This window comes from Rhipicephalus sanguineus, chromosome 1, assembly GCF_013339695.2.
Source record: "Rhipicephalus sanguineus isolate Rsan-2018 chromosome 1, BIME_Rsan_1.4, whole genome shotgun sequence".
NCBI classification, from domain to species: Eukaryota; Metazoa; Arthropoda; class Arachnida; order Ixodida; family Ixodidae; genus Rhipicephalus; species Rhipicephalus sanguineus.
The window spans coordinates 232,798,978-232,817,715 of NC_051176.1; the positions used below are offsets into that span (position 1 = coordinate 232,798,978).

The window sequence follows — 18,738 nt, forward strand, 5'->3', positions numbered from 1 at the left end:
TTTCTAGTTGGAATCCTTCATTCCCAGCTGGAAATGGGAGAGTTTCCAGATTTGACCTCGCGGCTATCGCATGCGTCTTAGCATGGTTCCTACAGGACCTGTTCATCCAGTGAACTGCACACAGTCAAAGAACATGGTGGTGAAATTTAACAGCATTTATTTGAACGCTTGTAGCAAGTGTTAGAACATATCTCGAGATGTAGAATGAGTTTGCTCATATCCTCGTACACCACCTGAAAAAAAATATTTATACATAATGAGCAAACATCAAAACCACAATGAACCATAAAACGCAATTCTAGCAAAAGTATAGTTTTACCAAATCACATGAACAGCATCAATACAGCTTTCAAAAGCAGTACCACAATACAAAGTCAATGCAGTGCAAAGCAAATGTGAGCAAGATCTGATGAGCACTGCGGTTCATACTGTAGGTGCTATGTAACGATTATTTATATCGACCTTAAACTACTCCGAATAGGCGTCCAATGAGTTCACTCGAACATATGTAATTACTCGCGTTTGTTGCATAGACGCATGCGCACCAGTAGGCACAAGCATTGCACGGCACAGGGCTACTGGAGACAAAGGCTGCTTACACAAACCGGCCTGTAGTGTACTTCGCGCATATGTAAACATTACACGCAGCCAGGTAACATGACGTCGTGATAACGAAGCCCACAAACATTCGAGACAAACGTTCACTTATACTTGAAATATAAAAGTGCAACTTACCTCCAAATGGAACAATTAGAGCTGAGAAAATCGCTGTCCCTTGATCGGCGCTGGTGTATCCAAGACATCGCACACAGTACAGCAATAAAAACCGCTCGAACATGCTGGTCATCACTCGTAACACTTTCCAGAGATAAACCTGACCACAAAGAACTATTCCATGTAACTGTCGCACAGATATTCATCAAGGAAACTCCCTAGAGTAGCGAACACCGAGCACACACACGCACAGATATCACCAATATCACCACGACTAGCCGCCATGTGCTGTACGAAACTGTGGCTGACTGCGGCGACATAATAATTTATGCGGTCTATCGGACCGCTGTCTTTAATGGTGTTAACCTTAAAAAAAGAAACATAACTTCTGTACGCTCTATTTATATTACAGAGTAGGTTATTATTTAGCATTAATGTCATAAGTCACCGAGAAATGATACGAGAATAGAGCTACTGAGACGCCAACAAACATCGCGGCAGTGCGGCGTTTTTCATGGCCGCGGCGTCGGAGGGAGCAAGTCGGCAAAGTTCACTGCTATTCGATCGTGGCAGTCAATGGCGAATGCTGAAAATAATGCGCCCCTTTTCACAAGGAAGTAACTACTATTGTTTAAACACTAGCTATTGGCGCAACGGCTCAATGATGAACTGAGCAAGTAACATATTTGTAATGCCGTGTCGACCGGGCGCACGACTACTGAGAAGGTCAAATAAAATTGCGTGTTACCCCAGCCATACATATTTTTCAATTTTTTTGCAACCCAGCCGTACGGGGCGCGGGAGATCACGGTTGTAAAATGTATCCTATGCGCCATGTGATGAATATTCAATGTGGTTCTCAGACATGGATGTTTCAGGGGGACCCCTTGCAGTCAGAGGAAGAGGGGGTGGGTGGGTTATACGCAATATGCAGCGTGTGAAATAGGTGCCTTTTATTTCTATGTGGCATAGAATGGTCAGGCAAAAGTGCCACGTCAATTCGATCTGAACAACTTGTCAATAAGTTCTCTAGTCTGCAGCCACATTCAACCTCTTTATCGCGATGTTTGTTTTTCAAATATGCAAGCCTGGAAAAAGCATGCTCGCATATGTCGTAGAAAACTGCAACAGAAACTTTACAGCCACCTCGATGAAGGAGAAACATAAGTCAGCTCCGTCGCACTGCACAAATGTAATGCAGTGAAGCATACCAAAAACCAGAAGGGGCCGCTGTCACGGGACATAGTGGGCCTTGAAAAAACTCTCTTTTTTTGCAAGCTTAATTGGGTGTTGCAGACCCTGAAGAATGACCTCGCGGACCCCCATTTGAGAACCACTGTTCTAAGTCATGTCTAAATGCACGCTCTGCATTATACACTTAATCTGCTATCACTTAATTGTATGCAGATCAATCTTTGGGCAGCTAGAATTCCTTTTGTCAACTACACCACTTCCTCGCTCAAACAAGAAAATTTCATGCTGAGCAAATTATTTCCCAACTGAAGCTGGAAAAATTTCCAGCTGGAAATATAACTTCCCAACTGGAACTGGAAACGTCAAGCTGGAAATGGCTTTCCAGTCGGGAATTATTTCCATATCCATGCTGGAAATACCATTTCCAGCCTGGAATGGGTTTCATTCCCAGCTGGAAATTGTATTTCCAGCTGGGAATGGAAAATTTCCAGCCTGAAGAGCCATTTCCAGCTGAAAACCAGGCTGGAAACCCGATTTCCAGCTGGGAATTCACATCCCATTTTCACGTGGGTTGCCCACTGCGTTTCAAGTGGATATTGAAGGCAGTGAATTCAAGTGAACTTAGATTTTTGTTTTCTGTGCAACACACTATCCAGATGTTGTACACTTGAGTTCTGTGATGGGAAGCTGTTGGAACCCAGGTGAAAATGATTCCCATTCCCAGCTGGGTTATGAAACCTGGAAATCTTTCCAGGCTGGAAGTTTTCCCAGCTGGAAATGGAAAAATTTCCAGCCTGGAAAAATTTCCAGGTTCCATAACCCAGCTGGGAATGGAAATATTTCCTGCTGGGAATGGAAATATTCCCAGCAAATATTTCCAGCAGGAAATGGCAAAATTTCCAGTTGGAATCCTTCATTACCAGCTGGAAATGAAAGAATTTCCAGATTTGACCTCGCGGCTATCGCATGTGCCTTAGCATGGTTCCTACAGGACCTGTTCGTCCAGTGAACTGCACACAGTCAAAGAACATGGTGGTGAAATTTAACAGCATTTATTTTAACAGCATTTATCTGAACGCTTGTAGCAAGTGTTGGAACATATCTCGAGATGAAGAATGAGTTTGCTCATATCCTCGTACACCACCTGAAAAAAAATATTTATACATAGTGAGCGAACATCAAATCCACAATGATCCATAAAACGCAATTCTACCAAAAGTATAGTTTTACCAAATCACATGAACAGCATCCTTTCAAAAGCAGTACCACAATACAAAGTCAATGCAGTGCAAAGCAAAGGTGAGCAAGATCTGATGAGCACTGCGGTGCTAAGTAACGATTATTTATATCGACCTTAAACTACTCCGAATAGCCGTCTAATGAGTTCATCTAACACATGTAATTACTCGCGTTTGTTGCATAGACGCATGCGCACCAGTAGGCGCAAGCATTGCACAGCACAGGGCTATTGGAGACAAAGGCTGCTTACACAAACTGGCCTGTAGCGTACTTCGCGCATATATAAACATTACACACAGCCAGGTAACGCGACACCGTGATAACGAAGCCCACAAACATTCGGGACAAACGTTCACTTATACTTGAAATATATAGGTGCAACTTACCTCCAAATGGAACACTCAGAGCTGAGAAAATCGCTGTCCCTTGTTCGGCGCTGGTGTATCCAAGACATCGCACGCAGTACAGCAATAAAAACCGCTCGAACATGCTGGTCATCCCTCGTAACACTTTCCAGAGATAAACCTGACCAAAAATAACTATTCCATGCAACTGTCACACAGATATTCATCAAGGAAACACCCTAGACTATCGAACACCGAGCACACACACTGTACAGATGTCACCACGACTGGCCGCCATGTGCTGTTCGAAACTGTGGCTGACTGCGGCGACATAATAATTTATGCGGTCTATTGGACCGCTGTCTTTAATGGTATTAACCTTAAAAAAAGGAATACAATTTTTGTATGACGTATTTACAATACAGAGTAGGTTATTATTTAGCATTAACGTCATAAGTCACCAAGAAATGATACGAGAATAGAGCTACTGAGATGCCAACAAACATCGCGGCAGTGCGGCCGGTGCGGCGTTTTTCATGGCCGCGGCGTCGGAGAGAGCAAGTTGTGGGATTCAAAGAACTTTTTTCTTTTTTTTGCAATTGCAGACCCCGAAAAATGACCTCGCGGACCCCCATTTGAGAACCACTGTTCTAAGTCCTGTCTAAATGCACGGTCTGCATTATACACCTAATCTGCTATCGCTTGTATGCAGATCAATCTTTGGGCAGCTGGAATTCCTTTTGTCAACTATACCACTTCCTCGCTCAAACAGGAAAATTTCATGCTGAGCAAATTATTTCCCAACTGAAGATGGAAAAATTTCCAGCTGGAAATATAACTTCCCAACTGGAACTGGAAACTTCAAGCTGGAAATGGCTTTCCAGTCGGGAATTATTTCCATATCCATGTTGGAAATACGATTTCCAGCCTGGAATGGTTTTCATTACCAGCTGGAAATACAATTTCCAGCTGGGAATGGAAAATTTCCAGCCTGAAGAGCCGTTTCCAGCTGAAAACCAGGCTGGAAACCCGATTTCCAGCTGGGAATTCACATGCCATTTTCATGTGGGAACAGAGACGTTTGCAGCACATTGCAGAAGTGGGAAATGTCGGACTTCGATGCTTAAACATAGGCCATTGTAGACTTGAGATCTGACAGTACTTGAATCAATAGCATTCATTGCTTTGTTCATTCAAGTTCCTTCACTACATTTGGCGAACTCAATTTGCCTGTGCAGATAAATGATAGATCACACTCTCGACGATAAACCATGTGGTGGTGGTTGTGCCTGCAAGGCCTTACACCAAGGCACTCTATGAAAAGAGCTAGGAATTCAAGCAATAGCCCACATGCTTATCTCAGAAGAGCCACTTTTCCCTGCTAGCAGAGATGTGGTGCATGCTTCTGTGTCACAGGCATTACGCCTGCTGGATACAGCAGCCAGCAGCATGAGCAGGTGGAGTATTCTTGTAAAACTTGTAGTGTGCACAATGGCTGCTTTAAACAAGCCAAGCAGCAAGAAGATGAGGGAGTTAGTAAAGTAAAATAAAAGTGGTGATGTTATCACTTGGGCTCTCAGCTTCTATGTCGGAGAATGCAGGTGTGGAATACTACTTGTGGGTGTTCCTCGAGGCAATTATAGTAATATATTATGTGGTGCTGCGAGGTTAGGAAAGACTCTAATTTCTGTCACCCAGTGAAGTGGTGGAGGGGGAGGGGAGGAGTTGAAATATAGAAGAGAGGAGAAGCCACCTTTCGAGGTGAGTACCCATCAGTATTGCAGAGTTGCCACTCCGAAATTAGAATGATTCCGGAATCATTCCACATTTTCACGGCCCCGGAATGGAATGGGGACAACGCTTGGAGGAATGAAATGGGAATGGGATCAAGCGGCTTTTGCACGGAATGGAATGGGAATGGAATTAAGTCTTTTTCCTGAAATACAGCATGTTTTCGCCTACGCGCTGTCTTTCAAACTTCGAACATTAGTAAGTCAGAGCCTCGAATTTAACAATAAAGCAGTATTTTTAAAATGGCTTGGCTGATTACAAGCACGATCAGTGATGTGATAGCTGCACCAATTGCGCCAAACTGCGCCAAGACGTCAAACCTGCTACATCCTGCTACATCTCCGCTGTTCTGCGCCAAAACATTGCCAAACTATAAGCACACTAGCGAAAAAATGTGCGCAGCGCGCCGGCGGCGGCAAAACGCGACACTCCAAAGCTGCTGCGTGGGAAAATTTTCGTGCCGCGAGAGGAATGGGTTCGTGCATCATTTTTCGCGACACGCTGCCTGGTGCTTTCTGGGGGACCTGACCGGACGCAGATTGATGGGTAGGCTCGTTAAGCGTTGGGTTGGCTTGCTCAGGTTTTTGGGGGCCGGCATAACCCTCTCCCAACTGCTGTAAATTGGCGTGACCCCGCAAAAATGCACCTCGGAAGAAACGGCTCGCCACGAGCTGGTGTGACCGCACCGCCGCAGCAACATAGAAGTAAAATTTCAGTGTGGCACAGCGACGTCCATGCCTGCCTTATTTTTGCCCCCTTTTTTAAGTTCCGCTACTCGAACCAGTGTTATACCCCTGTCACAAGGACAACCTTAACCGTGGTTAGGGATAGCTACACAGCAGAAATAACAGCACTTAGTCTCCTAACCGCGGTTATCGCAAACAGAGAAGCTGGCAAGATAGCGGACAAGCTTCGCACCAGTCGTGAACTGGTGCAGTTAATTGGCAGCTTCGTGTTGTTTGAGGATTTTCACTTAACACGACTCCAGTCAGTGAGCAAACCTCGTGGAAAACTGTTGATAGCCGTTCCACGGCGAACTTAAAGACTATTCCGTCCTCGGCGGGTCAGAGCCTCAGGACGTTCCACCAAGTTCATTGTCAACATCCTGAGCAAGATGGACGAAAATGGTGACACTATATCATCTTGGTGTCGCCAAGGCAGCGATGGCAGTGGATTTTGCATTGTCTGCAGTGAGACTATTAACCGTGAACATAATGGTTTTGCAGCGATAAAGTGACATGCTACAAGCAAAAGGCACATTGAGGCCACGAAGCAGCACCGGAATTCAGCAGGTGTACTGAAAACTCCAAAGACCTGCATATCAGACGTATTTGGACTTCACAAAAATTGCAACCCAGTCCAATCCAGGCTTTTTGCAAACCCACAGTAAACCAATTTAGGGGGCGTTGTGTAAACGTAACCGGCTGATACGAATTCGTGAAATTCCCCAGCCGAATTCCGCTGTGTCGAATGGGCCGAAATTTGGATGTTCCGAACACTTTTCCGCGTCGCGGCGGGTGATAAGAACTTTGGTACCGAATCAGTCGAGCGATGGTCAAGAGCAGACTGCTGTTAGCTTCAGAAGTACGCTCACGGCCAGCACGCACACTGTCAGAACTGTGGTTATCGTTTGCCACAACGGCTGTGGGCGAAACCGCGGTCGCTTTTGACACTATCATGTATGGCGACGACGAAACTGACGGGACTCCGAAAGTGCACGCGCGTCCAATGCCCACTCAGTCTAAGCGACGCTGCTTCCCGCAAACGCCGTGCACAAAACCGCGGCAGATGGGATTATTGATAGGAACAACCGACGTAGTTTTGAAAAGTTTTGAAGGCACGTGCGCGGCCAGCGCAGGCGGATTGAAAACTGAACTACCGTTTGCCGCAACCGCCGCGCACGAAACCACGGTCGCTATCAACGCGATCATCGATAGCGACTACGAGCTCCGAAGCTACGCGGCTAACGTAGCGGTAGATTAAAGGCTATATAGTCGTAAAAAAAAGGCACGAAGCAGTGGCGTAACTGGGGGAGGGGTCACACCCCCCCCCCCCCCCCCCCGAAAAATTTTATTTTGCTATGGCATACACAGCGCAAAATGACACTTGACCACATCTGCCTGCCCGGCCCCCACTTCAAATCAAGGAGGTGCCACCCCCCCAAAAAAAGTTTCGGCCAGGACCTCAATAAAGTTTACCATACCATATATGCCCCAGGCACGAAGCCTTTCGGCGTTCGTGTCGATCTTCGCTTCTCACTATCAGGGGCGTAGCCAGAAATTTTTTTCGGGGGGGGGTTCAACCATACTTTATGTATGTTCATGCGTGCGTTTGCATGTGTGCGTGTATATATACGCAAGCAAAACTGAAAAATTTCGAGGGGGGTTTGAACCCCCCAAACCCCCCTTATATGCCCCTGGTCACTATGGTGGAGTGGACTTCACTTAGTTTTCAGTTGGCCTCATGCGAAGCTTTGACAGATGCTTTCGCGACAGCCAGCTGTGCCGTCCCTCATTGGTCCGTTCACATGTGTCCCAGAAAGGCGTACGCGAGTTCTTTTGACGGAAATAAATGTTTTGTGCGTATATTGTCGTTTGAAAACAGATTTTGCTAGTTTTTTGATGACGCGAAATTTTGGGGGATACGAATATTGTCGCTCCCCCTTCAGATTCTATCACCGAGATTCTACTGTAGTTGGCTAACCCTACCTCCGTTGTTTGTTTGACCACACTAAGCCATTATAAGACTGCAACGCCAATGTTTATGTTTACGGGGCCGCTAGGTGATCCAGTGGTGTTATGCAAACACCCATTATTGGACAGAACTTTTTATTTCAAAAGAGTTCCTCCTTATTTGACTGTTTTGCTTCACACGGTTCATTTTTCCACTTGGCAGTGAACTTTTAGCTGGAGCTCCAAAACAGCAGGGAAACAGCTCCAAAAGCTGTTTTCCCTGCTCCCAAACGCGTTTTTGGCTGCTCCAAAAGCCCTTTTACCTGCTCCAAAACGAACTTTTTGCTGCTCCAAAAACCTGCTCCAAAACAGCTTCAGCCAATCACATCACTGACGATACATTTATAAGCAATGCCCCTACTACAAATCGAGGCATAGGTTAGTGTACAAACAAATGCATTATCCCAGCAGATACTGAAGGGAGAAACAAATGATCCCTGCGCGTTGGTTTCCATTGAAACACCCACACGAAAGTGGCGAATACTCTATGCACAGCCTGGTCTTTATCTCACGAGCAGTTAAGTACCTGACACACGTAAATAACATTGGCGACAAGGAAGACATTGCATACCTGCGCAAAGGTGAACACAAAGTTCTCCTCACCCCATCCATGCTTGTGAGGCGCGCTTGACAAGCGTGAGTGCTGAGAGGCAGTGAGACCCAGTGTTCCATATTCGATGCAAAGGCACAAGGTGCCCGAGCTGTGCACTGTTCTAACTAATCCCAGCAGATGTAGAGGGTTTTGTTCCCCATTAACCAAATGTTAGTTTTCTCCGTATTCACGACCGCTCCAGACACGTGACAAAGCTGCTTAGTTTTCTTGAACGCTACTTTCGCCAGCATAAAAATACACTATTTCGTAATTTTAGAATTAACACATTTAAGCTTAAACAATATTGAAACATCACCATTTGTTCAAACATGCTGACCATGTAAATATTATAGGTAGCGGCAGAACTGCCCCTATATGGAAATTAGTAGGGTGGTTGTACTGCACGAGATATCCTATGTCACCAAGCTACTATTCCTCGACCTTGGTAACGTGTCTTGCGTACTTTTGTAGTTCTTATGACATCAGCTTAATGGGGCGTTCATTCTTAACTCGATAAAACTATCAAGATGGCTTTCCTACGTTGGGGAATTACAGGAATGGAATTGAACTGCCTGGCCATTCCCGGAGTGAGAATCGGCTAAGTTTTTTCATTCCGAGGAATTGAAAGGAATGGAATTGCGGCAAGTTCTAATTCCCCGGAATGGAATTGGAACGGAATGGAGGCGCCCATTCCGCAACACTGTTACCCATACACTATGGTGGAGCGCCGGGCCGCAATATGTCCCTCACTATTAAAAAAAAAACTGTATGTGCCCAGCAGTAGTGGGAATCGAACCTACTAAGTCACGCATTGAAAGTGGACACTCTAGCAGTTAACCACTGCTGCAGTTGTAGTGCATTAGTACTGTGGAAGGGGCAGCTCACCTCGCATCATAGCACTGCAACCTTTCATTGCTTCTATCTCAGGTGCTACAAAAGCACATTTACTATTATTTAGAAGTTATTGCTGTATAATGCCTCCAAACAGGACTTTATAACTTTTAGTGCATCTCCAAAATTTGTGACTGGGCAGGCCCTATAACATTTTTAAGTTCAGGCACTTATTGTTCAGTAATATAAACTTCAAGTCACCTGTCATTGTTATATAATTAACATTTATTAGCAAATATTTTCAGAGCAAACTTGATGTGCCCCTCAATTGAATGCACACACATGATGCCTGCATGAGCTGATTTTTCTGTCTGTGCACTGGTACATTGCTCACTGCTCCTTTTCTTTCTTTTCAGAGCGGTTCAACGAGACTATGTTCGAAGTGTACAACTTGTATGCACTCAGCATCTGCCATGTGTGTGGCTCTTACCAGTGCCCATACTGCCCAGTGTTCAACACTGCACCGACATCTTTTCGCCTGAACCAAGAGCAAGCTGTGCTGTCTCTGACTGTGCTTCTGACAGTGCTCTGGAGGCATCTGTTGAAAGGGTAGCTGGCCGTTGTGGTGCTGTGACAGTTATTTTCTCAAGCAACAAGAACAAACTATCACAAAGACATTGCCGTGGCAGCTGTACAGTCTGCTTCAGTCAGGACTTCATTGTGCAGCATGCTATGGGTTTCCTGTTGGGGCTGGTGCCAAAAAGACACAGCCTCACTTTCGTCGTCCTTTTTTTTTTCTCTGTCCCACCATCTGCGAGGTTCATTCTGTTCTGAGACAGGTTGAATGCATGCCTTCATCACTGAAATGAGGTATGGGGCTGCTTGAGTTTGTGCTGTTGCAAGTGTAGACAGCACATTGCTTGGCTCAAAGAAGCTGCCCTTGGGAAAAGGCACCGGTCAGTCAACACAGTTTTTATAGGCGCCTTTCCTGTCCATATGTTTTTAATTCTGGCATACCAGTTTCTACTACATAATTTCTTTTATTTAGCCTTGTGCAGAGATTGGCAACTACTTGTGATTTTTAGGTTCGTAAATTCAAGCATTCATTTGCATTTCAACATTTCTTTTTCATTTTTTTCATTTAATCATCAGAGCCAAGTTTTACTTTAGCATTCATCTGTTGTGAACATCTAGTAGTAGTCATCAGAGTTTGACATATCTAAGCAAGAGTTGTGTTATATGTATGTGTTGAGTGCTTGTTTATCTTTGCATTCTTTTCATATGCAGCATTTTTTATTATCATAAACTTCTAGCAGTGTTGTTGAACATACCATTTGCTCGAAGACAGTGGTGATGATGGTCGTGATTGTTGTAGTTGTGTTCGTCCTTTCATTTTGTTTTTCACAATTTGAAAGCAATAGTCATCATTTTGTGTAAAATTAATCAACTTCACTGAAGGTCGCTGTGATTCTGGTGAAAGAATGTTCACTAGAGGCAGGTCAAGCGTACCATCTCCTATTTGTACAACATTTTACGTGAAGTAAATTATTGCTACATACAGTTTTCCACTGATAAAATTGACATTGTTGTATGGCATTTCGCAAGATCTGTATATGTCATACAGGTATGTATGTGGTTAGAAATCACACCAGGAGTGATACCTGTAAGGAACCAGAATTCCCAACAAGCAGCTATAATTTCAGAAGTCTTGTTGGCATCCTCCCACTGCATTTGTCTGCACTGCTGTTTTTCAGAATGCAAGCATAGTTTTTACTATAAACAACAACTTGAAGGGAGACCAAAACATCCTAGCCTTTATTTAACGTCCCTATATTTGTTTTTCCTTCTGCAGTAAGAGCAGTCTTTGGAGGCTGCAGCTTTTCTGTGGATGTCCTCCCCCTCAAATGTGACGCATCTCGCAACTTGCTCACTTGTTACACTGGATAAGTGCATCTTACCTAAAAATATACAAAAGGGCATGCTGAATCGTAAATTGAGTGTCGCATCACTGCATTGTCAGTATAAACATTGACCTTGGAAAGCTGCAACAACCAACAAGCCAATAGGTGGGGGTGGGTTGTTATCGTTTGTTTGAATGCCGCATGGAACAACTAAGTCCTGCAGGATTACTTGGAGCAATAACACAGACTTCACTGAGGCCTGTGTTATTCATCCTCCTGTCTTGCCAAAAAAATACTGTAAATACAGAGAGATAAAGTGTGCTTGTGCTTCCCTGTGACTCTTTAATTTTGGGAATTGCAGACAGAATCTGCCACACAGGTATGCGTACCTGTGTTAGTGCAACCATACTGTTGACCTGAAATTAGGTTGTGAATGTGTGTAGTTTATCAAGCTGTTCATAACGCAAGAGCCATGTCAAGCCACGTTATGGGAAAAAAAAGATTGCTTCTGTATGCGACTTGTACTGTATGCAGTGTACTAAACACGAGTAGATTTATGAACAGTACATTTAAAGTAGTTGGTGGCATTACCACGAGCAAATGTAACGAAGCTGTCAAAACCTATAAGAAAAAAGCAGGAAGAACTGCGCATCATTCTAACACCTTTAATTTTGGCATTGCAAACAAACAAGCATGGAATGCAGATCGCTCATTGGCGACCGTTTATGCAAATCTCGAAATTGCCGCATGGCATAAGAACGGTCGAAATTTCTAGCCGTGTGTGAGTGTTTGAAAATCTTGAATATCAAACGGAATGGCGTCATATTTTGCCTGATTTTCGCTTCTGTTCGTAAATGCGAATACTTTCTAATAATTTACAAGTATTTGAAAATGTCAACTGCAGCCAAATAGAAAATGTGTGCAACAGTATGATAACTTTCATCCCTTCAGGCATAACGTAGGCATAAAACATGGCTTACGCAGCTACTGGACAAGGTGTGTCGCTCGAGGAGCCAGACTTTTCCCATGTGAAATAGTGTAACTGGGGATCTAACTGGCTTCAACCGGTATTAACTGGGATCGACTGGTTCCAGTTGGAAACCAACTGGTCCCAGCAGGGGAAGCAACTGGTTACAAGCCAGCTGGAAAGCATGACCAGTTGTACTGGAAGTAACTGGACCCAGTTGGGATCCAACTGGAACCTTAACCAGCTCTACTGGAAACAAGTGTTTCCTGTTGACCAGCTATACAACGATCATTAATTCGCTCTCTGAAAAGTGCTGTGCATGGATAGAATCTGCTTATTTGTTCCCAGTACGCTTAATTTGTGCTTTTGATGCTAATTAGATTATTAGGATGTGAACAATGTTTAAAAATGGCTCTTCAACAAATACGAAATGCATTTGATTCGTTCTCAAAAATCACCATTCGCACACCCCTTGAAATTTTCGACAGAAAGCTGCACGCCCTTCGGAAGAGTCACATTTAGAGAGAAAGAGTGACAGTCGCACGCACGCGTGCTCTACTTAAGGGTGAACATCATTGGCTCCATGCGGAGTGCGCAATGCCGCCACAGGAGCTGCGCGAAAAATAGAAAGAGGGAGGCGGGGGCCAGTCACGTAACATTACGTGAAAGAACGAAGGTACGCCGCTTGCGGACGCTAGCTGAGGCAACGAGGGACGTTGCCTCTTGATGACCAGACGATGAAATTAGAGTTGCATTACTTTTTGCTGTAATGAGTAATGTCATGAAATACTCATGTTGGCTGGCAATGTAGTAGTGTAATTCAATTGGTGCAAGCTAATAATTTCAAGAAGATTATTCATTACTTCCTCAATTAAATTATAACGAATTCCACAGCTCAGCAGAAACCCACGCGCCACCTATAGCCAAAATTCTTTCGTTTCTCTTTCTCAAATGGCGTACAAACGAGACAGCTTGCAGGACGCTGAAAAAAAAAAACAAAAAAAAAACGCCGAATTTGTCAGTAATTAACTACATGCCGAAACCTTGTGAACGTATGGCATATGCATCATGACTTTTACGCCTCTCTCGCTTTTCAACCTCGGGAGCTGTTGTAGTGCAGCGGCATAGGGCCGATCAACAACGATTCAACTGTGGCCTGAAGTAAAACCTGCATATGATAGCGACGTTTTACCTGGGATATGAGAAACTAGCTTGGACAGTGTGGTTACGGTACTTAACAAGAGAATGTCGCTCTTCTTTGAATGATAAGAATTGCACGGTTAAAGGACCTTTGAACTTGCAATGAGCACGCCCAACACAAGTGGTCCCATCGGTGAACGACAACTTGATGTCTAAAAACAGCAAACGAATTATCAGCCAATTCAAAAGTAAAATTCAGCTTGGTGACTGTGGAATTAAAACGCTCATAGACATATTTCGCAACCTCTTCGAGGTTACCGTTAGAGTTAATACTTAACAGGATTAGGAAGTCATCGACACATCGTCAGTGTAAGGAATCCGCGAGAGCGCAGAATCTAGTTCAGCTAAAAAGATAGTAAGGACCAACACAACGCTTGATCCTGTACATGTACCCCGTTTCCGTGATTCCACGAGAGATCGAACATGCCTATCCGGTCGCAATTTTTGTTTTGCCTGTGTTTTTTATGTGTTATGTGGGCACATTCAAAGTGCACGGAACCGAAAATTTTATTTCGAAGAAACGCTCCCAGCGCGCCAAAAAATTATTTGAAGGTGGCGGCGCGGGCCTCCTGTTTTTGCTTACTGCAATGTTTTCGGATTTCACGGCCGAATTTAGCGCGAACTATAAATGATGTGTCGAAAATTTCTTTTGCTGGTTTTAATACGCATTACTGTGAATTACATCCATGCTTTTTTATGCTGTCCTCAAAAAGAAGAAAATGTGAAAAAATGGCAAACACGGCCGAGATCAAAAAAGGGTCCTAAGTTTGAGGCGCCTTGGCGCTTTTGCTATTACAAAGAGAAACTTGAAAACAATGTCAAATATAGAAAAGAGCCTTTGCAATATTTATACGGAAAATCATTTTCCTACAGGCAGCGCAAAAAAAAGAAAAAAAATAGTTAAAGAAGCGAGTTTTTTCAAAAAAGTACATTTTCAAAAAATAAAATAAAAAAAACTCCGGTCTCAATTTTGACGACAATTTTTTATCGAAGAGCGCTTATGTCAGTGAACACACGGTTTTAATATTATATGTCCTCATTTGCTTCATTTACGAGATATAACTGGCCAAAATGACCCTTGCCGTGTGTGCTCACTTCAATGCGACTGATGGTTGTTATCAGCTTGCATTGTGCGTAAATCTCAGTTTTAATGATTCTGCTGCAGCAAAATCTTGCTCTCGTGGCTTTTCGTCAAGAAAAATGTGTTCTCAGATTTTATTTGCTTCTAGCGTGTGCGAAAGTGGGCTGCTGCCGCCTTCTAAGGGGTGATTCCACGAGAGATCGAACATGCCTGTCCGGTCGATATTTTTGTTTTGCCTGGGTTTTTTATATGTTATGTGGTCACATTCAAAGTGCACGGAACTGAAAATTTTATTTCCAAGAAACGCTCCCAGCGTGCCAAAAAAATATTTGAAGGTGGCGGCGCGGACCTCCTGTTTTTGTTCACTGCAATGTTTTCGGATTTCACGGCCGAATTAACGCGAACTATAAATGATGTGTCGAAAATTTTTTTGTTGGTTTTAATACGCATTACTGTGTCCATGCTTTTTTATGCCGTCCTCAAAAGGAAAAAAAAATGTGAAAAAAAGTGGCAAACCCGGTCTAAATCAAGAAAGTTTGCTAAGTTTGATGCACCTTGGCGCCTTTCCTATTTCACACAGAAACTTCAAAAAAGTGTCAAGTATTTGAAGGAGCCTTTGCAACATTTATGCGGCAGATCGTTTTCCGACAGGCAGCGCAAAATAAGAAGAAAATAGTTAAAGAAGCGAGTATTTTTCAAAAAAGTACATTTCCAAAAAATAAAAAAAAACTCAGGCCTCAATTTTGACGACATATTTTATCGAAGAGCGCTTATGTCACTGAAAACACCATGTTAATATGTATGTCCTCATTTGCTTTGTTCATGAGATTTAACGGGCCAAAATTACCCTTCCTGTGTGCGCTCACTTCAGTGCGATTGATAGTTGTCATCAGCTTGCATCGCACGTAAATCTAGTTTTAATTATTTTCCTGCAGTAAAACTTTGCTCTGGTGTCTTGTCGTCAAGAAAAATGTATTCTCAAACTTTAATTGTGTCTAGCGTGTGCGGGGGTGGGCTGCTGCCGCTCTCTAAAGGCCTAACGCGTACGCAGTTTGCAGCTTATAACCTCAACTTACCCCGCCAGTATTCGCTAATCAGAAGAACGAGAGACACCGCGAACACATGGTTTAGGTCACTTTGTCAAAACTCTCCTTGCACACAGAATAAAGCATCTCTATGCAGCGAAGGCCAACTTAATCTGTAACTAAATGCCACAATCAGCAGGCGCGCTGTATTGCAGTTGTTTTCTCACTGCCTGCTTGCTTCCCTTCCATTACGTGCATTGTACGCTCTAACCATCTTCCCCATTCGACGCACACTGTGCCTAAACAACATTTGTAAAAAGTTAGCTCAATCATTTCCGAGCCGTTTATTTCACTTCCCGCAATCACATGTTTTCGGCGTCGCAGATAACGTCTTCCTGTATCATCTCGACCTTTACCTCAGTGTTTGAACAGCCAGAAAACGTGCGGTGTGGCATGATTAAGCCATGAGTGGCCGAAGCTGCCCAATTGATGATGTTTTGTTGCCACTTTACTAAAGTGCTTTCCCACGTCGAGGACAGCAGAGGTCATTGGTGGCGCCAGACGGACATTACCCATAGTTTTGACAATGAGTGTGGCCTACAAATTAATTATTACAGCCCAAAGCGCTTAGACACCCTTAGTCATAAAATGTTAAACCGTGAGCAGTTCTGAAAACGCATTCATGACAGCTGCGCAGATGTGAGATAATTTGTGCTGCACCGTTCAGTATAAACGTTTCGACTTGTTCTAGGTCTAGCTGTTCACTACACGCGATGCCCGCGGCCCATGGCTAGGTCCTATTATTCTGGGCCGATTATTTACGCGTTCACAAAAAGAAGATTGCTGAGGAAAATTTTCGTTGCGCAAATTTTCTTTCTTTGCTCTTTTTGTTGTTGCGTACCTCCAGAAGCTACTGTCATAGGCTGAGGATCTTCGCGACGCCTGCGAAGCCTGCTTGCATTGCTTTACGCTCCTCAAGGAAAACCTGTCTACATCTCACCGCGATGAGGTAGACCAGGCATTTCTTCAGGAAGAAGAAGCGATTGATATCTTGAACAGGCGCGCCCATCTTTCCTCTGATGATTGTAGGCGAGGTTGTAGGCTGCAAACTGTTTACACGTTAGCCATTTAGAGGGCGGCAGCAGCCCACTTTTGCACACGCTAGACACAAATAAAATCTGAGAACACATTTTTCTTGACGAAAAGCCACCAGAGCAAGGTTTTGCTGCAGCAGAATAATTAAAACTGAGATTTACGCACAGTGCAAGCTAATAACAACCATCAGTCGCACTGAAGTGAGCACACACAGCAAGGGTCATTTTGGCCAGTTATATCTCGTAAACAAAGCAAATGAGGACATCTGATATTAAAACCGTGTGTTCACTGACATAAGCGCTCTTCGATAAAAAAATGTCGTCAAAATTGAGACCGGAGTTTTTTATTTTATTTTTTGAAAATGTACTTTTTTGAAAAAACTCGCTTCTTTAAGTATTTTTTTTTTGCGCTGCCTGTAGGAAAATGATTTTCCGTATAAATGTTGCAAAGGCTCTTTTCTATATTTGACATTGTTTTCAAGTTTCTGTTTGTAATAGCAAAGACGCCAAGACGCCTCAAACTTAGGATCCTTTTTTGATTTCGGCCGTGTTTGCCATTTTTTCACATTTTCTTCTTTTTGAGGACAGCATAAAAAAGCATGGATGGAATTCACAGTAATGCGTATTAAAACCAGCAAAAGAAATTTTCGACACATCATTTATAGTTCGCGCTAAATTCGGCCGTGAAATCCGAAAACATTGCAGTGCGCAAAAACAGGAGGCCCGCGCCGCCACCTTCAAATAATTTTTTGGCGCGCCGGGAGCGTTTCTTGGAAATAAAATTTTCGGTTCCGTGCACTTTGAATGTACCCACATAACATATAAAAAACCCAGGCAAAGCAAAAATTGCGACCGGACAGGCATGTTCGATCTCTCGTGGAATCACCCCATAAAATTTGTCCTGGTAAATTGCAATGGTTGAGGTGACTTACTATAACGTACACCTCTAGCAAAAACTACCCTCCTGAGATGCCACTGGTATTTTGAAAGTTCGCCACCACTCCCTAACAGGTTCTGATGTCAACCTCGAAATCACACGTGTACGGCAGGTTTTCTTTGAGTAAGTCGGTCTGGGTAAGCTCGAAGTCGTGGCACACGTTCACAAGGTTTCGCCTGGTAATTAATAAGAGGTCGGTGGGACAATTCGGCGTTGTAGTTATTCTTTCAGCGCCCTATAAACTGTCTCGTTCGTGCGTCCTTTCTAACAAGCAGAAGGGAAAGGATGTTCGCTGTGGCATCTAACACAGACGCATGTATGCACCGTGCAGAACAGAGGTGGTGTATGAGTTTCCGCTGAGATGTCCCCATTTCCTCAGTGTCGTATGTGTGCACATATTAAATAATATTGTGGGGCAAACGGGACGACGATCTATAAATAAGCGCCTAATGGAGTGCTCGAACCCTTTATAATCTATTGGTGCCTGCCAGTTCATTGCAGGTTAAGTGTTAAGAACTGCTGGCCACTTTTTGATCAGACGGAGCTCATGTAGGACACGTGGAATTCTGAAAACATGCCTGATAGCGAGACATGGCCCAGGTAGCAGGTGCAACAGCGAGCAATCAATTTGACTTTTCAAGAAAGATCGAGCCTGATTTTCTGGATTAAATATGGGTGTGCGTGCGAGCACGAGTGCTTTTTGCGCATGCACATTGTTTGAAGAGGCAAAATGTGTATTCAGTGAACCATTTGTTAGTCTGCTGCGCTCACCTCTCTCTACTCTGGTGTCGCGTTCTCAGCACAGTTGTTGTTCTCATGAATGGCTTACCAGTTAACCAGCCCCCAAACGCACACACCTTAGATTGGTAAGCCGCTCCTCTTTTTTTTTCTTTTAATATAAACCGAGAAGCGTTGAAACTCTTTTTTGTAAGCAAACGGACAGAAACAAAGGCAGGAGACATGACGTGGAGGCTAACCAGAAAATCGTCTGGCTGGCTACCCTAAGATGGGTGAACAAATGGGAATAAAAAGATAAGTATGGTGGTGGGGAAGGTGACGCTCCGTGAATTCGCTCATGCGTGTGGGACGATGGGTT

At 43.8% G+C, this 18,738-nt stretch overlaps 1 protein-coding gene and 1 long non-coding RNA gene across 2 annotated transcripts in view; one reads left to right on the top strand and one right to left on the bottom strand.

Moving 5' to 3' along the window:
* Positions 1-11,669, top strand: part of LOC119374539 (CD109 antigen) — a 200,298-nt gene extending 188,629 nt beyond the window's left edge. Inside the window, exon 35 of the mRNA XM_037644681.2 lies at positions 9,854-11,669. Coding sequence (XP_037500609.1) covers positions 9,854-10,050 — 197 coding nt within the window. The 3' untranslated portion in view covers positions 10,051-11,669. The remainder of the gene's footprint in view (positions 1-9,853) is intronic.
* On the bottom strand, positions 141-980 carry LOC125760338 (uncharacterized). Its single transcript, XR_007417881.1, has 2 exons — positions 736-980; positions 141-233 (listed from the first exon to the last, which is right to left on the bottom strand). It is a non-coding gene; the product is annotated as an uncharacterized LOC125760338 (long non-coding RNA).
* Positions 11,670-18,738: the final 7,069 nt, after the last annotated feature.